The 22,650-nt window shown below is 35.2% G+C and overlaps 2 protein-coding genes across 3 annotated transcripts; both read right to left on the bottom strand.

Moving 5' to 3' along the window:
* Positions 1 to 4,512: 4,512 nt before the first annotated feature.
* LOC113701542 (inactive TPR repeat-containing thioredoxin TTL3) lies at positions 4,513 to 8,978 on the bottom strand. The gene is made up of 7 exons (XM_027222256.2): positions 7,842 to 8,978; positions 7,555 to 7,750; positions 7,275 to 7,447; positions 6,277 to 6,610; positions 5,762 to 6,002; positions 5,340 to 5,440; positions 4,513 to 5,036 (listed from the first exon to the last, which is right to left on the bottom strand). The coding sequence occupies exons 1-7, from the start codon at positions 8,804 to 8,806 to the stop codon at positions 4,884 to 4,886; spliced, it is 2,163 nt and encodes a 720-aa protein (XP_027078057.1). The 5' UTR covers positions 8,807 to 8,978; the 3' UTR covers positions 4,513 to 4,883.
* Positions 8,979 to 17,154: 8,176 nt separating this feature from the next.
* On the bottom strand, positions 17,155 to 21,742 carry LOC113701140 (protein SCO1 homolog 2, mitochondrial). Of its 2 annotated transcripts, none has more exons than XM_027221653.2 (7): positions 21,406 to 21,742; positions 19,615 to 19,735; positions 19,389 to 19,481; positions 18,154 to 18,354; positions 17,977 to 18,066; positions 17,691 to 17,823; positions 17,155 to 17,559 (listed from the first exon to the last, which is right to left on the bottom strand). In XM_027221653.2, the coding sequence occupies exons 2-7, from the start codon at positions 19,700 to 19,702 to the stop codon at positions 17,451 to 17,453; spliced, it is 714 nt and encodes a 237-aa protein (XP_027077454.1). In that variant the 5' UTR covers positions 19,703 to 19,735; positions 21,406 to 21,742; the 3' UTR covers positions 17,155 to 17,450. The 2 variants fall into 2 exon arrangements, with proteins under 2 accessions (XP_027077454.1, XP_027077453.1); XM_027221652.2 differs by having other exon boundaries at positions 19,389 to 19,467; positions 21,406 to 21,740.
* Between the last annotated feature and the right edge of the window lie 908 nt (positions 21,743 to 22,650).

The raw sequence follows: 22,650 nt of genomic DNA, 5'->3' as shown, positions 1-22,650 counted from the left end.
TTCCTAAATGTGTTAGTTTTACCAAAGAACTAGTTACATAATTAAGGGGAAAAACAGAAAGAGAGAGAGATAATGTTTTAAAGAAATCAAAATAGACGGAGGCAAAGATACAAAGCACAATGAAAAGATGGAGAGCAATTTATAGTTAATTTTGAAATCTAAGGAATTTCGTATTATAATTTAGAACTACAATCTTTTAAATATTTTCATAGTGTTATAGAAACTGTCATATCGAAAGAGAGAGAGATAATGTTTTAAAGAAATCAAAATAGACGGAGGCAAAGATACAAAGCACAATGAAAAGATGGAGAGCAATTTATAGTTAATTTTGAAATCTAAGGAATTTCGTATTATAATTTAGAACTACAATCTTTTAAATATTTTCATAGTGTTATAGAAACTGTCATATCGAAAGTCACAAACTTATAAAAACATAAATGTTAATTTTATTGGATGAGATTTTAGGTGAAGAGTGAATATCTTAATAGATTGGGGTGAAAGAATAAAAAAAAATTAAAAAAAAATTGGGGTTTATGTGCCTAATTTGGGGACGGGGTAGTTTAGTTGAATTTTAAACACTGATGGACCGTGAGCAAAGAAGTTGAAGAATCATCCTCGCAACGGGCTTGTGCTCATAGAAAATTGGGCCTTAAACGGGGGACATTTCCCATTTGGGCTAAAGTCCACCATTAACAAACTGGCATTATTTTTTTTTCTTTTTTTAGTGTTAGTAGAACTTGTCGAACTCAAGATCTCTCATTTGCACTCTTTGCCTCAACCATCCAATCCATTTCTCTCCCAACAAACTGGCATTATTTTTCCAACTAATATGTGCAATTATTATTGCAACTCAAACCCATCCAATCCATCTCTCTCCCAACAAACTGACATTATTTTTCCAACTAACATGTGCAATTACTATTGCAACTCAAACTCTCAGCTACGTAATACGATCATTATCACCAATAGTATACAAATTCTTGTACTCACATAAAACTGGGCCCTAAACCGGCCTTGATTGCCATGATTGCTGGAATAGTAGCATTCCCTATTTGGGCTTAAGTCCACAATTCACAATCTGGCATTGGGTCGCCCTGGTTAGCTTGGCTTTATATATATATATATATATATATTGGGAGGTTTCGAACCCAAAACTCGAAATTTTTTACTTACGCTCCGTTCTTCTATATTATATAACCCATCCCTTCTCCGTTTCCAATGGTTAGCTTGATTTGCCAAAAAGAAAAAAAAATAATAAATAAATATTATTCAGTTTACACTATAAACATAATTTTTAATTATTTTTTATTTCAAATATATCACATCATATAAAAGTACTTCAGTGTTATTTCAATAATTTTTTCCAAATTACTTTTCAACTAACATGTGCAACTACTGTTGCAACTCAAACTCTCAGCTACATAATAGGATCACTGTCTCCAATAGTAGACAAATTCTTGCAGGCAGGGTCAAGTTTCAAAAGTCATACACAGCCAATCATTTTGTGCAAAAAATATATATATATTTTTACCGTTAATGCTAATAATCCATTAGGACAGCTACTTACAAGGTCCGACAGTATTATTGCACGGAACTTTGCTGTGTATAATGACAGGCTACTCATTCAAAATCACAAATTTATGAACTTGAACAGTTGAATTTTAACTCTTTATAGGAACAAAGAGAAAGATATCATTACTTCTGTAGTTGATTCTGCAAAGATTGCAGTTTCTTTTGCCTTCTTTAATTTTGAGTAGTTTGTTAAACGGGTGAAAATATTTCATGATGCCAACCCACTTGAATGAGCCAGGCCTGCCAGCTTCATTTGCTTCAATTGCTTTGTGCCTTTTATGTTTTAATTTGGGACCAGGAATTCAATCTCATGATTCTTGCATTCAAAGTTCTGACGCCATTTTCTTCCTATTCATCGATGTTTCCACTTCCAAATTAGCTTTTTTCCACTTTTTAGATATTATTTAGGAAGCGAATTGGAGTGCAAGAAATTAAAATGAGAGTATGAATACCAATTTCCCCAAAAAATTGGAGTGGTCGAGAACAATCACTAGTATAGAAAATGTTTCATGCACCAAGAAACAGTGGGTCTGTTTGGATTAAGAGGTTTTCAAAAAAAAAAAAAAATTCAGATTTTGTTTTGATTGTATTATACACATAATTTCCAACCATCTGTTTATCTCACATACATCACATCACAAAAAGTGCTACAGTATATATCTCAAATAAATATTTCAAATAACCTTCAAAGTCATGTATTATGAGTATACAACTTGAAACCAAATGTTTGGCCATAGCCCCCTCAAACGTTGGCTTGAACCCCAAAGTCCCTAAAAATGACGTGCTACTTCGGTCCTAATATTAGAGTCACTTTTGAGGAATTTAATTTCTTATGGAAAGATATAAACATTCTGTCTCTATAAGGTCCGATTGGAGAAATATACATATGTAATCTTTGAAATCAAAATACATGTGCATTGGATTTGCAGAGATTGTTTCTCAAATGACATAATCAGAAAGCAACTAATATTTTTTTCATTGCTTTTAATATGGTGACTCTAATTTGATATCAAAAAAGTGAAATTTAGAAATATCGCATTAGCAATTGAACAAATAGAATACTACTATATCTTTTCTCTTACCTCAAGAGTGATGATACAAAATTTATTACTAGTAGTTATTTTTATGTACATTCAAGGTTGGTTTGCCTAGGAAGTTTTGATTTGGTGATTAAAGTTTGATCTTAGAGTATAGAGATTCTGGATTTTAATTTTTTTGCCTGCTTCCGTTTACTTAAAACTCCACCCTTCCCTTACTAAAAAATTTTTTTTTGAAAAAAAAGGGTTGGTTTGGGCATTAAGCTGGATAGACTTTGTACAGGTTAGATGTGGATTTGTAAGATGACAAAAGACTTAGTCGCCATAAGCATTTTCAAGAGTTGTTGCCCCAACTAATCGACTTAACAAACTATTAGACTTTGGTGCAATAATGAGGAAGAACCTCTTTAAAGCTCTCCCGCATACACTAGGTTGAGAGTTTAAACTTCACCTAGCATTTTAAAAAAATTCTGAGAGTGTAATAATGCATTTATTTAATCTGGTGGTTTACCTTTCAACTCGTCTTTAGATTTCCCTTCCTCCATAGTGTAGATTAGTGTAAAAATACAGTAGATTGTTGCCGTCGCCGAAAAAAAATTACGAGACTTAATAATACTAGGTGGATAACTGTTGAAATTCTAGTCGCACCGGCAAAATAAGTTGCTGGACTTGGTCTGCTATTTTATTTTCACCAAAAAATAGCGTAGTCTCACGTCTTTCAAGCTTTTTTGTTTGGTAATGAACGTGACATCTTTTAACAAAAGTTGCTTTCAGTATTTTCGGCTTGTCTAGTACAAAAGAGAAGATTTTCAAAATGTTGATCCAGCAAGTTTCCATCCATGACAATGTATTTAGACATGCACAAAAGTTAACCAATCATTCTTTGCTGGTTAGTCGAATGAAATATCTAATCAAGAACCAGTCATAGTTGTTTTTTTTGGCTAGGATTCGTAGGCATGTAAAACTTCAGATAAAAATTTTACCGCTGTACCAGATGATGATGTCAGAGGATTAACAACACAGTAACTAAGATTGAATAGGCTTGATTTAAAAAAATTTAAGAATTTTTCTAATGAGTGCTCTAACACGCCTAATATTCATTTAATCTACCATATACGTACACCTATTAATAATTAGTCTTTCCTTGCATTGATATACTTTCCCTATTTAATCTCACTTACTTTTATTTGTATTTATTTACGTCTCCTAATTAATCTTATATTTTAAAAAATATAACACCTGAAATATTTTTAACGAGTGCTCGTACACACCCGTTAGACAGACCGAAGAATTAAATACCCCGTCCCTTTATTTCAATCTTGGATTTGTTTCATGGACAAAGCAAATCCAAAGGAAATTGCGAAATTACTTGCTTAGAATAGGAAATCAGAGTACAGGGTTTTCCGACAAATTGAAATCAAAGCACTATTTCTCACCTTATACTTTTCTCGAGTTTAATGTTGGGACAACACTATCTTAGCTGTATAGCACCATTAACACCAGCAAATGTAATTAATTGGCTGTAGGACCCTGAGTTCATCCTCTGATGAGGGATGAATCTGATGATTGCTTAACTCTAGCAAATAACTTTTTATTTTAACCCCAAGACCACAAATTTACTGCACCTCTCTCTCATAAATATTCTTACAATTTTCTTTCTTAGATTAAAATTTGTTGGTTTTCTTCCCCCCTTTTCTTTTGGAATTCATGTTTCGAGTCAGTTTTAAAAATTTAGGAACAATGCAGTGAATAATATTGAAGTTCTTAGAGAAAATTATCGTGTTGAAACTTGAAATTTACTAAACAAACAAAAAATAAAAAAAGATATCCTATCACAAAAAGTCAGCTGCAATTTCATAAGTTTAACATATGCATCACGCCATAAGGACAGAAATGAAGAAAATAAAAATAAAAAGGATTGACTTCATAAATCAACAAACAAAACCAAACATCTGAGCAATCTGAAACCTCAATTTTACATTAGGGTCTTTACACAAAAAATGAAAAGTTTGGTTATTCACCATGTTAATAAAATGTCTTATAGTACAATCCAATCCTCAATTTTCCAACATGAACCCATTTTTCCCTTGGTGCTAAAAGAGCCATGCCAACATAGGCCAAGGCTAATGAATTGAATCCTAATCCCTAGTAAGCCTCCAAATTTTATAGTATCTTTTTTCTCTTTTAATTCTTTTCTCTTCCCTAACAAAGAGTTTTGATCCCTTTTTTTTTTGGCTCTCTACAGCTGCTTCAAAATTTTTAAGCTGCAGGATGTTAGCTGATGTACAGTCTGATTGTGCTCTCTAATAAATCATGGTTGTTGCCTGAAATTTCCCTGGTTTTTGAACCACTTTTGTAAATCTTGAAGGCCGGCAATGCATTTACACCTTCAGATTTTGCCAAGGAAGGTTGATCCTCAACTTCAACCTACGTAAATTAAACAATAAAAAGCTACCACCAAAGAAATAATAAAATGTCTAATACTAGTGAGGATTAGAGAATTGATATGTACCTGCTTAAGTCTAAAATAGAATATTGTTATAGGAAATCTTTTTAAAAAAAAAAAAAATTCTTTAGTTCTTCTAATCGTCTCTAATCACCCCAACTGGTCAAAAAGAGTAAATTCTTAATCTATTGTGCCAAAGAAACCTGTAGGAAACTTATGGCATTTTATGATGGGATTCTTGATCATTCCACCAGTAAAAAAAAAAAAATTAAAGAATTCCAAACCTTGAGGAAATTGACAGAGGGGTATCTCTTTTGCAGCTGCTCCATATAGTGAATTGTTGGCTTGTCACCTGGCTTATTACAGAATAGGACAACAGACACACCTGCATTATGAAAAAGAGAGCACACAATTTCCTATCAAAGTCGAATCAAGAATCCTAAACACATCAATTAACCTCATTTTCACTTGGACTTTACATTAACTAAAACACATAAAGATTCCTAAACACAAACTACCACCCGTGGATATACATATTTGTGAACGTGTGGAGTGGGATTTGATTTTGATCCAAATGTACGTATGTGCCAAAACAAGAATCCAACATAATATATAGTACCATTTCGTTTGGTAGCTAATCAAGATAAAATTTTAAAGAAAAACATTTCGGTTGGCAAAGATTCTGATCAGTTACTATTATTATTACCAGGAGAGGTTACATAGTCCCTGAAACGTTCGTTGCTTGACACGACAATTATGTCACTACTAGAACGGGCATCATTTCCAATTCCACCATTGTGGTTGATGGTTTTCACGTCTTGGCCTCCTCCTCGCTGTGTTCTTAGCTGTGCTTGGGCCTCCTTCAGCATCTGCCCCACCTCCTCGTCCTCTGGTGAATCTCTGAGTAGCGCCTCACAATCCTGTATACATGCCTCCCATTTTTGCAACTATCACCCCCCCCCCCCACCACCAATTAAAGCACATTAGTACTCTTATAACCAAAACAATATACATATTTAGCCTTCTCTATAAGGCATTTTTCGAGTTTTTACTGTTTCTGTTATAGATGAAGTCCCTTAGTACTATACCATCTTCTTCCTTTTTTTTTTTTTTTTTTATTGAACGTTTCAAAAAATTTATTGACAAGAAATATATATATATATATATATATATAGTTAACAAAAATTTTGAGTCGTATTATGGGAGTTTGGAAATAGTTACCTTGGCAAAGCAATCACTTCTTCTAAGTCTGGCCTTGCTATATGAAGGGCGTACATGGAGGGCGGCATTACAATCTTCCAATGCCTTTTCATGTTGACCAAGTTTGGTTCGACAGGCAGCTCGATTGCACAACAAGACAGCATTGTAAGGATCATGGTTTAGTCCTTCTCCATATGCAACGCATGCTTCGGAGTATTTTCCTAACTTGAAGAGGTCATTTCCATTTGATCTGGCTGTTGCCACAGCTCTAGTTCTCCTCACCAGCATGCTTGCTTCTTTATTATTTGCATCAAGCCTAGCAGCAAGTTGAGCTGCCGCCACAGCATCATCAAACCTTCAATCATTTTTTTGTATTAGTTCTTATTACCATACAAGGAAATTAAATTCAAGTTTTTTATTTTTTATTGAATAGGAGTAGCAATTAATTGACCAGTTGGGAGAGTATGAAAAAAAATAACAATTGACCAGTTCTTCTGTATTATCCTAAGTTTTTCATTATTTTGGTGTTTGCCATGATAACTTAATTCGAATTGAATGTCAATTTGCAACAACCGTTGAACAGGAAATTTTAAATGAGAAGATAAACCGTGTTGAACAGGAAAAATTCAATCTAAACTTAGGTAGGTAGCCATAGGAAGCATAGGAATATTTGCACCAACACCAAAATTGAGGCATCTTTTGGTTTCTCTTTTCTCTAACATGTTTTATCTTTTGAGTTGTTGAACCAATCATGATTAGGTTCATTAATCATAAATAACTGGTAAACATGCACCTTTTTTTAACCTCTTTCTACGCAGACTGCAGTAAAAAGAGTCTCTCTTTTTTACAAGTTGAATTAAAGACATCTATCTTTAGGTGACTCAATTAGCTAGGAGCAAAAGTACAAAACTTTGAAAAAAAATTATACTCCATGCTTTCTTTATCAAAGAAAAAAGGTTCTATCAAAAACCACTGTGATGATGAGTTGATATTTCTTGATCAAATGAAGTACTACTAACCTGCCAGCAACCATGTCAACTTGAGCCCGTATGACTAACAGGGTTGCATTACCAATAGGGCCAAAGAATTTTGTACACTCATCATCTTCAAATTTTGGACCATTTTTCATAATCTCATCTGCTTCTTGGTGTCTTTGGAGCTTTAATAAGGCTTCCGATTTCAATGCAAATATCTATGTCAATGACATTCAAGCAAGAACTGACGTCAAACATTGATTTTCAAGAAAAATTTACAATTTTTGTGTGAGTAAAGAAAATAAAATTGATGGCATAGGCTAACCTGTGGAGCAGAATCAGCTCCAGCTGCTACAGCAAGGCCTGTTTCTCTTAAGAGAGTATTCCAATCTCTTTGCATTTTGGCCTCAGTGCACTTGTTCAGATGAACCTGAAGCTTTTTAACTTTTGTAAGAACATCAGGATCAGCTTCAGCACCGGCATGTTTGTAATGATACATGGCCTTTTCTGCTTCCCCCAATCTGCCAACCCCCGCCAAAAAAAAAAAAAAAATTCATGAATTGATTAACATACTTTTCCTAAATTAAAGTGGAAGGAAATGAATTCTATTACCTGACATATAAGGTTGCCAAACGATTATGAGCTCTTTGGTAACTAGGTTCAATTCGAATTGCTTCTCTGCACTCGAAAACTGCCTCAAGAAGCCTCCCAAGAGCTGTCAGAGCTGCAGATTTGTTGCTTCGATAAGAAGCTTTATTAGGATCAATAGAAATTGCAGCATCATACAAAGCCAAGGCTTCTGCAAACCTTCCATTCTTGTAATCTTCATTACCCAAGATTTTCAATTGCTCAGGATCCATTCGAGTCGAAATAGCCCTGCAAAGGGAAGTTGGTTTTTCAGTTGATGACTCCTGATCATTCTGTTTTTTCACCACATTTCCCATGACACTAGTTGGATATTTCCCATTTGGTACTGATGATTCTTCTCTTGTAGCTCTAGGAAGATGATCAAGAATATTGCTCGTATTCAAATTACTATTTCCTCCTCCTCCTTGTCTTAAATTTCCCAAATTTCCAAACAACATCACATTGCTGGATGAAGCTCGGACTAATGTACTAGCACCACTTGATCTTTGATGATCAGCAATCATGCTATCGAGCTCGCCTGACAGGCCAACTGCTCCTTGTGGAATCTTCCTTCCCGCCCCTTGGCTGGGGGGTGCATCTCTCCTGCCCTGATTTTGCTTCTGATTACACACGGGAGGAGCTTGGCGATATTGATGAGCATTTCCAGGTGGAGTCTTTCCATGATTGGGCGCTGGCCTTTCAATAACCCTATCAACTTGTTTTTCTGCAGTAGGTTTTGCTTCTTCCTCCAGGAAAGAAGCCTCATCTGAGCCACCCCTTCGCCTTTTTGAATTAGGGGTGCTTGGAATTCTTGGGAAATGATTGGGATTTGAATTTGGTCCCGGAAGTGAACCTGTTGAAGTCGTTCTTCTAGGCCAACTCCTCCTTCCAAAAACAGCATTCAACAGCCCACAACCTGATTTTTTCTGCTCAGGAGAAACGTCTCCCATTTTCAGGTTATCAAGCCTCCTCTATGCCCAAAAAATTGAAGCTCAGAACTTTATATACAAAGAAGCCCGCAGCTTGTGATGGAAGACAAACAATGGAATTTGTTGTAATGATGTACAAGGAATGAATGTCAAAATAGTATGCATGGGAATTTTCTTAGAAAAAGTCTGGTTTTGGTTAGGACATATTTTATAGTAAAAATGCAACAAAAAATTATTCAAATTCAACCACTTGTGGGCCAAGGAAATTAAAGAAAAAGACAATTTACGGATACAATAATGTTGTTTGTTGTCACCAAGTATAGAGAGGACCCTTGTTATGAAAAGAGAATTTTAAGAATATGGTGGTGGAGAACTGGAGATAGATAGAGATATTCATACAAAGGTTGGTTGTAATAATTGTGTCAAAAAAAATGTGGGGCAGTATGGCTGCACCCCAGGAGATTTGTTCATCTTTTCTGTATTAAAAATTGATAATCTCACACAGCCTCCTGGAGAGGCTACACCCAACAGAAAACAAACTCACTCTTACTTATGAAAGATAAAGAAAAGATGACAGCATGAGAGAAAAGACAAAGAAACAGAATTTGGAGAAAAAGAGAAAAGTTTTTTTCTTTTGAGGATTGATTTTAATGGGAATGTGAATTTTGGGGGTTCTACTTTTTTTCCTTAATTTTTTCTTTGTTTTGCCTTTTTGTGTGGTGGGAAAATGGAAACCAAAAAACTCGGTCATTAAAGGAAGGAGGATCTCTAGAATTTTTAAGAAGAGAAAATCATAATAAAGGTGTGAGAAATGTACCTTTATTATTTGTTAATTCATCTATTAGTTTTTTTTGGTGTTGCAAAAACCTCAATTGGGGTAGGCGATTTCGTATTCTAAATTTGTTTTCCAGCCAAGTAACAGACAGGATAGACCCCAAAAAAAGCCCTTAGGAGGGGAGTTCACGTATCTTCCTTCTAGCAGCCCATGTATGCTTCCCCTCCAGCTGTATTACTATAGAAGTGGACCTACCTTCCTCTTGCCGAATGGGGTTCCCTAATGCATTGCTATTACATTCCTTTAGCATTTCCTGTAGTTTTACTCTCTTTGTGATTTTGACTATTACATTCTCTATTTTTTTTTTGAGATTTAATGCTCAAACTTTTTTCTTTGGCCAAAGAACCTCACCGACCATTAAACTATTGCTCGCATTGACTTTGGATCATTAAATAATTTTTCGTTATAAATTGGTCACTAAACTAATTAATTAATATAACCATGGCCATCTCGTAGATTTTGGCTCTTAATCTACAAAATAATTAGAACATCCAAGGGTTTTTTGTCCGCTATTAACTCGACCCTATACTCTTGCTCCATTAAGTTTTAGCAAAATAGCTCCAATATTAAACGTTTCATAGCCTATTTCTTGCGGTTCTTCAAGATCATCGCGGGTGGTATTTTCACCAACTTCAGAATTCATCCAATATAACTAACACTTGGTGACAAACATTCTGATTATTTTGTAGATTAAGAGCCAAAATCCACGAAATGGTCACGGTTGTATTGATTAGTTAGTTTAATGGTCATTTTGTGATGAAAAATTATTTGATGACCAAAAGTTGACATGAGCAATAGTTTAATGACCATTGAGATTTTTTGCCCTTTTTCTTTTGTTTTTGTAATTTTGGCCAATTTGATCAGTAGTTGAATGTTAATTTTGGACTGGAGAAACCAGTAATCATTATTAACTACGAACTGAATTAATATCATTATCTGTACCGTCCTGTTTAAGTGCATGATTTGTTTCAAATAATGTCAAAGTAGCGAGGGAGTAATATACAGTGCATTGGCCTTTTACAATAGCCCACATGGAACTATACAAAATGCCAAAGCTTCAAGAATTCTAGAATGTAAAGTGACACTATATGGAATGAGAACCTAGAGATGAACTCGGATATGTTAGGTGGATTCTGCTCGAGATTGAAGAGTTTTTGTTTCTTTCTAGAATACGAGGATGTATACATGCTTATAAGTCATAACAAAGAGGATCAGATGACGCATGAGTAGTTGATGTTCAAGTCTTCTATCTATCCACTTTGACACCATCTTCATACGAAAAAGTCAAAGCCTCAATACTTTCTAGAGTGTGAAGTGACACTAGCCCCTATGGAAATTGGAAATTTGTGTACTTGGATACATAGATAAAATATACTTGAAGTTAATTGATGAGCTTGGACCAGATGGTAGGTGTGTTGCTAATATTAATGCTAATGAGAGGTCGCAATATCGGCTAACCCTTATATGTGGTACCTTAAAAAGTTTTGGATCAAATCTTCATTCTTGAATAAGAATCAGACTCTGCAGATACTCTCGGGTCGAATGTGGATTAGTTTCACTGAAAGTGGGGATACCGGATGTTCAAAGTTAAAAAAAAAAAAAAAAAAACTTAAGGTTGAAGGTATTTTTTTTCCTTTTCCAGAATATAAGAAGATTTATTGATACTTGTGATCAAAAGAGAATGAGAGGATGTGTAGGTACTTGATGTTGAAGCCTTCTTGTTTATATCTACCTTGATACCATCTTCTTGATTCTGCCTAGAATTAAGAGGATGCATACAAAGGGGAAATGTTTCATCGTTTCTGCTCACCCAATGACGGAGCCAAGGGGGGCAGAGGGGGGCCATGGCCCCCCCTAAGTTTTGAGAATTTTAATTCATAATATGTAAATATGTGTGTAAAATAAAATTGGCCCCCCCTAAATTTTTTCAATTTTAGTTTATATTATGAGAGTTGATATATATATATATATATATATATATATATATATATATATATATATATATATGAATTAGTCATCTTTGAATGGAATTTCAATTTTGGCCCCCCCAAAAAAAAAATCCTGGCTCCGTCACTGTGCTCACCTATTTCTTAATCCTATTCTAACACAAAAGGCAAGATATCTTCTTTCTATTTGTGCATTTTCCTTATTAAAGTTCTTTTTCTTTTCTTGTTTTGACATATGGATTTAGCATCAAATTTATCGGTAACCGAACTTAGCAACGACCTTGAGATTCTTGTTTCCTCGTAGTCTGAATATGCTTGAAACTCAAAATTCAGCATTGTGATCATAAACTTCAAGGATTTAGGAATTTTTTTTCATGCAGCAACAATTGATAGATTGCAAAATCTAGAAGCTTGAGTGATAGAGCTGATATCTGACCTAAAAATTTTGTTGGCTAGTCGAATTTCAAAAACCTTGAAATTTTCCGTCTCAATAGTCCTCTTCTAGCTGATAGCGTAAATTAATCTCTAATGTGGGCTATCAAGTAAATAGCAAATTGTAAGTACGTTTATAACTCTAAAGTTTTTAGACTAATAAAAGGAATACACACACACACACACACAAAAAGGCAACTTAAATGAAAAACAAAATCACCATGAAGTTGGTTGGAGCTACCTACTTTGGCTCGAGGAATAGGAACAATACCAACTCCGCTTATACGTTACTTTCAATTAACACCAAAAACTGGGGCTTTTACATTTCGTAATCGGGAGATAAACCTCCATTTGCCAAGATTTAGTCCTTTATGCCACTCTAAATCTCAATTAACAGTTGAAAGTTAATCACTATTGGGCTAAAATCCTAAAATTGCAAGATTTAAGTGAACTTTTTAAAGTCACTAAGATAGTAATGTGCAAAGGTCCAGGTTTAGTGTGCTGTGTGGAAACTAGGGCTGCAAATGAGTCGAGCTCGAGCCGGCTCGAGTCGAACTCGAGCTCAGAATATTAAGCTCGTTAGCTCGCGAGCCGGCTCGCGAGCTTGAGTATATATATTTATTTTTTATTTTTATTTTTATTTAATAATAAAATTACGTATATTATATATTTTTATTTTTTATTTTTTATTTTCATAGTAAAATTACGTATATATCCTTAATATTTTATTATTTATTAAGAAAAAAATATTATTTTATTTATTTTTTAAAAAAATAAAATAATTATTTTTTATTTTTTTCGAGGCTTGGCTTGATTCGAGTCGAGCTCGAGCTTGGTAAAATTTAGTCGAGGCTCGGCTCGATTAGCTCAAAACTCGACTCGACTCGGCTCGTTTGCAGTCCTAGTGGAAACTGAATATAGCTATCTATTGCTACAGAGTAACAAGTAACAAAAATTCATTTGAAATAGGAATAATTTTATACTAAATATTGTTCTACATTAAGTGACGTACGACTTAAATAATAAGTGATAAACATGGATTTGCCCGTCTTCCTTGTTCTTTATAGGGTAGACTCTCTGAAATACATGGCAAATTCATAACAGACCCCTCCTTCCTGAGTGTAGAAGGGCACAGACCATGATGTTAGACAAGTACTAGTATCCAACATTCAATTCAATCAAATTAAATTCTTGATGTGCAATCAATTCAACCAATCAATCAATCTAACCAAACAGCTGTTCAACTGTTCATCATGTGACTGCAGAAAATTTTAACAAGTTACATGCTCAAGCATGTACTTGACTCATCCCTAAACATAAAGGAAGGCAACCAAATAATTTCTATGCAGAAAGTGTTCTTGGCATTCTGCTTTTTTTCTTCTCTTTTATCTGAGCCACCTTTATTTGGGGTGTAGACAGGAAATCCTTTTTCACCAGGTGGGACAATGGACACTAAGCTCTCTGCAAAATTGCCAACTAGAAAATATTTGTACCATATTTTATCCCTCCATTTGTCAGATTTTCGAGCCTTCCAGTTCAAGTTTTCGAATGATACAGAACAGAACGTCTGAGTGGTGTACCTCTCTCAGTTGCTCCACCAGGCTCCGACGCAATAGTCGCCAGAATTTTTTTGGTATGGCATTACATCGGCTGTACTAAGGATAGGCTGAATATCCAAAGTATCTTTAGTTATGGCAAATAGTTTTACCCAGGAACAGAGATTGTTGCCTCACCCAAAGTTCACACACACTTGGACTAGTAAAATCCAGATATAGAAAGGTATCCTTGGAATAGCCTAAGCCTATGGTAAGTTTGAATAGGAACATGATCAGGAATGAACGAAAATAGTTTCAAGTATTTCTCGATTTATGTCAAATGCGTTCACCTAAACTGCACCCCTGCATATATCCATTGAATCCAGTAGAACTACACCCCCTGCTATAATTTAGTAAAGAAATCCATCAAGGATCAGTCCCATTGAATCCCACAATGGCATTATTCTGGGCGTAGGATTAGCACCATAGCTGATTATTTTTTGTTTTCCAAGAATGGTTCATAAGACTATATATCCCAACCTTGTACCTTTCATAGACCATTTCAGGTGGTGGTGTCATATCAACACCACATGTTGGAACAACAACAAAGAGAATACTATAAAATGGTTGCAAAATTAACAAGAAAAAAGTTTCAAATCTTGATTACAAATCACTTTCCTTAAGGTTTTATTCGTCTCCTATAATGTGCAAAAGACTAAAGACGAATATCCTCTAGAATAATATGAAGTTTGGATGCAAAAACTCTACACTAAGTTGTTACAACTCCCAAAGAACAAAGAAAAGAAGAGCAAAACTTTCTCTAGAATTTGTAGATATTTTTGTGTGCAACCAAAAGACCACAAATTGATCCATATAAATAAGATTTCATGTCGCCTAAATAGTTATTAACCGTTAGAAACATGTGTGAAGTTGTATCTCTTCAAATGACGATTGAAACCTGAAAAGTTGCGAATGAAACACAGAAATCTACTTGTAGAATTCTGTCTAGATTTTCAATATTTAAAAATATTTCAACAATCCCCCGCCATTTTCAATATATTGAAATTTCTTTATGGATCATTAAAAAATTCTGATAATCCATGCATAAATAATGGTATCTTTCGATTGAACCATTATGTTCATGTTAATTGATTATAACTTGTTAATATTATTTGGTAAACAAATTTTGAACCAAAAGTATATGCAACAAGTCACATAATTTATGTGTGTGTTAATTTATGTGGATTATTGCTTATACTCTTAGTTTAAAACTTGTCTACCAAGTAGTATTAATAAGTTATAATCAATTAACACTAAGATAGTGGTTCAATCAAAAGATACCATTGTTTATGCATACAAATTATCAGAATTTTTCAGTGATCCATAAAGAAATTTTCAATATATTGAAAAAGGCAGGGGATTGTTGAAGAAATTTTCAATTTCAAAAGTCACACCTAACAACTTTCTACAATTGTGCTTGCAACCTTTTGAGTTTCAAATGATTCAACCGCCATTTGAAGGGATGCATCTCCAAACAATTTCAAACATTCAATAATCATTTGAGGGATATGAAATTCTATATATGGATCAGTTTGAGACCTTTTTGCGGCAGAATCAAGGTCTACAAATCTCGAAAATTTTCTACTCTTCTCTTCTTAGTTCTTTGGGGATTGTAACAACTTAGTGCAGAGTTATTACAATTAAATTTCATTTTATCTTAGAGGATATTCGTCCTTGGTCTTTTGCACATTATAATGGACGAATGAAGCTTTAAGGAAAGTGATTTGTAATCACGATTTGAAACCTTTTCTAGTTAGTTTTGCAACCATTTCATAGTGTTTCCAACACCACATACTATGACGATTTTGTTGTCTTCACTCTTCAGTCACGGGATCAAAATCAAAGCCAACAGCAAGAATCCAGTGATCTCTACTAGTGGTTCTTGGTGATTATAACAATCTGCATTGCCGTAAAGCGCACTGGGTTCCATAGAAATAATCTCTGGAGACCACATCCACACCCCTCCTCAAAGCACAACAGCCCTCGAGAGCTACCTAAGAGATACACTTTCCGGCTAAGGTAGAGTAAATCATTGTGGAGGATTGTGTAGTTATGATCGGCATTTGCGATTCTCTGGGCATGCATTTTAGGGATACGTTCGCAGGAGCAGTATTCTGGTTCGATCCAACCGTGCAGCAACAATGTCCGGGGTGCCTGAGTGTTGATCAAACTTTGGTCAGAGGTCATAAGGTTTTGCCATGACTTGCATGCGTAGCAAAATAAATCTGACTAGGGTCTTAGCAGGTAAACGATAAAAGATTTGGAAAATTATGTCGGTGTAATTTGAAGATTCTTCCTCCATGTTCAATCCCAGAAAAGCTCCGATTTTATTTTTCGACCATAATAGGATGGTCATGGTACCAGTAATTGTGTAGGGGCTGCTCCGGCCGGATTTATGTAGCATAACCTAAACTAACAAATAAGAGTCCAGACTGGAAGAGAAGACAAAAGAGGATGAGGACGAATGTAACTCAAAAAGAGGATATTTCGTACCAATCAACAACTTCTGTTGTTGGTTCCTTAGGCCTAATGCATTGTGGATACGCTCGGCTAGATTTCCACGTTTGTATTTAAAGAGATAAGTTGCATGGCAGAAAAGAAAGAAAACGAAAGGTTATTAGTTAATCAAATTGTTTAAAAAACTTTCTTGTTTCACGTATAAAGAACTGAACGTATATCATCTCTCACGTCTAGACTCCAGCTAAAACCAATTGGTTCTTTATGTTATTTTCACACTTTATCCCAAGACAACAAAGGAAGGCTTTCTCATCGGGAAAACCCAAATTATCGATTAAAAAATAACTCCCTTGTCAAATATCTAGGTGTGTATGTGTGTGTGAAAACGATTGAAAATCAAGATAATTCATTCCAATATTTTTAAACGATAGATACAAATATGAGAATTGCTAAAATCAAATAGGTGGATTATCATTTAGTTTGTATCTGTATGAGTTGGACCGTGGTTTAGAATAGGATTTTCCGACGTAATTAAATTCATAATTACACAAACAAGTTACACTTTCTGATAGATGCTAAACAACTCAGCTTATACTAATTCTGTGACTGAGAACTCTCCAAATCTCGCGAGGGGGATGCAATGGCAAACCGCAGTGCATTACTCATTGGAGTAGTAAATGGCATTTCTGACTGCAATGTCTGGAGATCCGGATGATTGCTAAAGGCAAAGGTCATTTGTTTTCTCAAAATCTGTCAACAAAGCTTTGGCGTAGCATACCAACCCTACATCCTCCTTGAAGCTGGGGAAGGCATGCTTTCCACACTCCACATATTCATCGTAGCAATTATTAGCATAACCACAACAAAAAGATATATACATACAAATTGTAGTTCTTGATGCCAATTTGATTTGCCAACTACATGAAATTTTTGGTACGATCCCAGATGCTGCCATAACGAGGATGGATGTATGACTGTAGGGGCTTACGGATGTTCCAGACTGCAAAGATTGAGCTACTTGTTTAACATTAATTATCCACTTTCGCACCCAAAAAATAATACCAACAATAACAATGCAAACACAACCAAGGGAGAGCAGAGATCTGACCAAAAACACTCTTTCCGCTAATAAAATTGCACAAATAAACTTTCCATCTCAGATCATTTCTTTCTGTGCCAGTTGAAGTGTAACCTCATAAAAAAAAACTTAAGGGAATGGTTAGTAAATGATTCGCTAGTACTCTTGTATATGGAGCTCTGTTTGAGACATCCATCATTTCTAATGCCAATACAATGGAACTTGGGAAGAGTAAACAGCCTTTCAACTGAGCAAGAGAAGACAAGTAGATTGCTATCCAAGTCAGATGTTCCTCCTACGCAAAAAGAATGCATCAGAATGACTATGTTATAGTTTTCTTCAGCTCCTTGAATATGGCTTCTGACAATTCCTCTGCATTGTATTCCACTCCAAAGCATTTTACTACTTGCATTTTTGGATTCAACAAGTACCTGTTTGAGGTTTATTGATGTTAACTTTGTCGAACTTTTGGACTCATTAAGAACGTCATAAAGACTGAAAAGAAAACAATAGACAAACAACACAGATGGTCAGGAAAGAGGAAGGAAACCCCGATGCATACATGTTGTGGGAAGACTCAACAAGATAATCGTCTGCTTCTTCATCAACTTTCCTGAAATACACTCTGTATTCTTGTGCCATCTGCCTAATAGCTGCAACTGGTCCCGTCAGTCCCACAATTCTTTGGTCAAACTCTGCAATTGAGTTTTAACACAAGTAGAATACATGGAGCTTAATCATTAACAGCACATTAATAGACCTTCATGGCAGAATACAAACAACTTTATCAAGCTCAAGGAATGGAATATAGCAACAGCAAAAAAAAAATACAAACAGGAAAAACTCACCTCTAAGATAAGCATGCAGTTGGGAAGGGGTATCACGTTGAGGATCCAGTGTAACAAATATGGGTAGAACCCTGAGATTCTGTTTAGAATCTTGTAACAACAAGAATACAAAAGTTTAGCGGTTAACGTCTTTCAAAATATAATAATTCAATAAAAGTACAAGTAAAAGAATACAACCTAGAATGTCAATAGCCTTGGCCATCTTTTGAACTTCCGCTGGCCCAACATCAGGAGAAGAAGTATAATCGAAGTAGAGAAGAACCCAGTTACCCAGAAGCTTCTTTTCTGTGACCACCTGACCTTCAGTATCAATTAGACTGAAAGGACCACCAATTATTGGCCCTTCAATGGAACTTCTTTCAAACTTTTCACCCTGGCCTGATTCAAACAAACGGAAAGACGATTTTGATAAATATCTGCATCAACTGCTTATGCACAAGGATCTGATGTTTATCTACATAACCTGGAAATATGTGCTCAAACTGATATAATACCACAATATGTGATTTATAAGTTAGATCCCCAGCAACCAAAGTTTCTCATGAATGGGAGACAAATTCTAAACTCCAACTGATATGTGAACAGATAGTATAAATAACGGTAAGAAGCATTATGAGCCTATTCTGAGCTAGTTTACCATCCCATCTATGGGTCAAGATTGATTTCCAACCAATTTGTTTACTTGATAATTTCGTTTCCAACTTACTCGGTTCCATCAAAAGTTCAGAATAATGAAATTGTATGATGATCTTATGGTCCATGAAACTTTATAATAACAGCAAGGCCAATGCATTTGAAATATTGAGGGAGCAAATTGAAATTTCAGAAAAAAATTACAGGTGCAAAAGTCAGATCAGTCCCAATCTCCAGATCACCTATTGTTAAAACAGATTGCAACATACCTAAAGCCTCCCTTCAGAAAAGCCAACAGATACCGGCCAAATCATCACTTGTCCCAGTTGCAGGTCATCATCAACAAACTTCCCAAAAATTCCCCATAACCATAACTCATCACTAAACTAGCTTACAACCTAAATAACAAATAGAAATTTGACACGTTCATCACAGCCCTCAGAGTTCAACTATGCAAATAGAAGAGATAAACTATGAGAGAGAGAGAGAGAGAGAGAGTTTGTGAATGTGTTGTACACCGTGCAAAGATGGGTAAACAACCAATAGAGAGAGAGAGAGAGAAAGAGCGAGCATACACAATCTGTCCCTCTCTCTCTCTCTCACACACACTCTCTCACGCACACACACAAACAAATGTATACCTTTTTTGGTCAACAGTTACAACTGCAATACTAACACCTAGCGAGCTATACAAATCCTTTGGCAAGTATTTCATAAAATGCACGAGAAGAACTTCAGTTTCTGACTTCTAAGTGATTACAATGTGGAAGTAATATAACCTTTAGGGATGGCCCTCCTCTCGTCATTGTAGTGAAGAAAAAATGCCAGACCACCAACTCCAGCCAAAACAGCACCAGGCTGCAAAAGACAAACTAAGACTAAGTGAATAAAATGGCAGGGAAGAAACAAACTAATAAAAAGATGTGTGAGCTGGAGAATTAAAAGAAAGCAAGAAAGTTCAGTCATAAAAGGTTTTCAAAGCAAAGAGCAAGTTAATTAGCATACAACTATATAAGGTCTCCAGGAATGAGAGGTCGTGGTTTTTGGAGGCAATAAAGGAGGAGAGTTTGCGCTCTTTGCTGATTGCAAACATCTGCCAGAGTGGAAACTCTTACAGGGAATAAACCTGCAGCAGTATAAAAAGAAACAATATCATTAGCTTTAATGTGCCAAGGAGGTTCAGGGTTGGTCAGACTGTGTGTGCAAAATGGCAAGTGTGTCTGTATGTGTGTGTGTGTGAGAGAGAGAGAGAGGGAGAGATCCCAGGAAGGAAAAGAAGAATTGCAAGCTTAGATGAGGATTTATGTTTTACAACTTCATTCTGCCACAACATTTTGTCTCATTTGAATAACTCTAACAAACATCCTCAAGATTAGACTATTTCACTTTTCTTGCACATACTGAGCCCCAACTGTATAAACAAAAGTCAATTGAACTCAATTTGAATATATGCATGAACATGCATCAACAAATTGACACGCCATCAATGTCAGAAGCAAGATTGTACAGTGAAAAAGTAGTCACGTACATACACAAAAAACAATGCATAGGTTCCTCATTAAAACCAAAAGCCTCAAGTCCAAGTCTTAAAACATTCAAGCTTTATATATAGATGAAAATTTGTGCGTACTAAATCACGAGAACAGGAATAATGGTGAATCAGAGGGACATCTCTACCCAGAGAGTTGTATTCTCTCTTCAATATCCTGCAGAAGTCTCCCATAGTAGTTCAACGTGTTTTGAAATGTTCCGATTGAACCATAAGAAACTTGCTCATCCAGGTCATGCAAAAATTTAGTAAAATTACTGGCAAAATGAAATTTCTGATGATATCCCAGAAAAACCAAGTAAGTTGGTCTCTGCCTCCACAAAGAACCTTCATCAGCAACTTAAACAGGAAATGGCAATTTCTAGCCATCCATCTGACATCCTTCAGCACGATAGCTTTTAAAGCTGACAACCTGACCAGTAATAAAATACTCCATTTCTTATTCAAGTCCACTAACACTAAATTCATCATCAGTTTATTTCTACATATCTTGACAATAATCCACCTCCTCTGTGATATATCACCAGAGAGATAATAATAAAAAAAAAAAATCACTGCCAAAATGCCTAACATGATAAGTACTGGATATCCTCCTTAAACGCATTCATTATCATTGAAATGAAATATGCTTTCATGTCTCTCAATCTTACCGCACAGACCATAAAACTTTGATATCTATAATCTACACAGAGAGAATAAGGGTAATGAATATTTTTACATAATCGATTGTAAATCTCTTATGTTGATTCGATCAGTAAATATAGCAAACGTTCAAGGATTGGCAGAACAATGAAGTCATGCAGAATAATCACATTGCCCAACAAGTCATGCAGAATACTGCTTTGGAATCTCATACTCTTCTAAATCAAACGAACAAACCTCATAATATACATGCTATTTAGTATGTTCTAAGCCTCCATTATTTCAGATTTACCATTTCACATTTTCAACAGCTCAAGCTAAGAAAAATCGACTAAAAATCTAAATGAGCCCATCTCCAACGAGACTTTGCAAACTCCTCCTTGGCCATAATGCATTAAGGAAATTTCAGAAAAGCTTGAAAATTAAACTCAACCCAGAAGAAAACTAAAGAGTTGAATTGCAGAGTAATCAAACAAACAAAAATAATCACCTGAAATAAATTACTAAACAAAGCCCACATGCTTAAACATGAAAATAAACTATGCCCACAAAAAAAAATCTATCCAAATATGCCAAAAAACAACATAGATACGTGATGGTTATACCTTTTCAGAGTATTAAAGGATGCTGCAGAGCGATTTCTTAAGGAGGGGAAGATAACCCTTGACATTGACATTGACCTTTTTCCTCTCAATTTTCTACTTTCTTTTACAAATTTGGCACATGGGTAAGTGGCGTTTTCTTTATTTTGCAGTAAATTTTGTGAGAAAGAGAAATGAATTTGAAGTGGGTTTTATGAGTGAAAAGACGGGGTTCATGGGCATGTGAAGAAGGTACCGCTCCTTGACGACGTCGTTTTAGTTTCTTTTTGTCCAAGCTCTTTTCCCTCTCTGAGCCTGGTAGTATTTGGTAAGACCAGGAAGTAGGCCGGGTTATGCTTGCGGGTTGAAAGAGAGTAGTATATTCGTTTCCACGTCAATTTTATTAGAAGAGTACATTGTGGATAATCCTCTAGTAGAAAATGTGCCCTGATTTTTAGGTTAAGAAAAATATCAGTAGTTTGTTAAGGACAAAAAGATTTAGAAACTTCGATGAAATTTAGATAGATAGTTATTATCTTCAAGAGGAGGTGATGCCTATTTATTATTTTAGGTCCTAGAATATTTGCCTAATACAGTAGTTGAATGATGTGCAATGTCAATAGCAAAGTTTTTAGCTTCTAATTTCATGCACTTCCTCAAAAGAATGGCACCAATGAGGATGCGAATCTATCAATATCTAAATTAGCATCATTTTTAGAGTTAATTTTATGTATGCTGACAATTTATATACAGTTTATACTATTATCGTTGGATGACAACTAATTTCACATATAAATTTTACATGTATTCATGCATCCAACTTTAAGAGCGTGTAGTAGATTTATCATTATTTTTGGTTATGTGGAAAAATATTAACGAGAAAAAAAGAAAACTTGTTTTGCATTATCCCTTCCATGACAATGTAAATGGGAATATTGAGAACCCATAATTCAGTATTACATAGAAAGACCCTTAGCGTTCATTGTTGGACTTTATGAGTTATTTTGATGATTCCCATTCGACTAAATTGATTGATTTTTCTTTCTTGTTTTTCGGTTAGTCTTTTTGGTATTTGGCTGACAGAGGTCAAACTCAAACTCGCCTTCACATGCATGTTCAATGGGACAGAAGTCAATTAAGTCAAAGCTTATTCCAACCCAACTATTTCCAGAACTAGATCATCAAGTGTAGACTGATACCACCTACTTTGTAGTTGATTAGCATAACACATATTTTTCATCTGAGCTTCAATGGTTGAGAAGACGCATG

Source organism: Coffea arabica, chromosome 7e, assembly GCF_036785885.1.
Source record: "Coffea arabica cultivar ET-39 chromosome 7e, Coffea Arabica ET-39 HiFi, whole genome shotgun sequence".
In the NCBI taxonomy this organism is placed as follows: Eukaryota; Viridiplantae; Streptophyta; class Magnoliopsida; order Gentianales; family Rubiaceae; genus Coffea; species Coffea arabica.
This window is presented reverse-complemented; position numbering and strand designations above follow the sequence as displayed.

Coding starts and splice junctions, on each gene's coding strand:
- LOC113701542 (XM_027222256.2), bottom strand. CDS start 8,806: ATGGGAGACGTTTCTCCTGAGCAGAAAAAATCAGGTTGTGGGCTGTTG. Junction 7,751..7,841: donor TTGGCAACCTTATATGTCAG/GTAATAGAATTC, acceptor GGGGGTTGGCAG/ATTGGGGGAAGCAGAAAAGG. Junction 6,611..7,274: donor GTTGACATGGTTGCTGGCAG/GTTAGTAGTACT, acceptor AAATGATTGAAG/GTTTGATGATGCTGTGGCGG.
- LOC113701140 (XM_027221652.2), bottom strand. CDS start 21,476: ATGTCAATGTCAAGGGTTATCTTCCCCTCCTTAAGAAATCGCTCTGCA. Junction 19,468..19,614: donor CCTGGAGACCTTATATAGTT/GTATGCTAATTA, acceptor TGTCTTTTGCAG/CCTGGTGCTGTTTTGGCTGG. Junction 18,355..19,388: donor GAGGAGGGCCATCCCTAAAG/GTTATATTACTT, acceptor TGTTTGAATCAG/GCCAGGGTGAAAAGTTTGAA.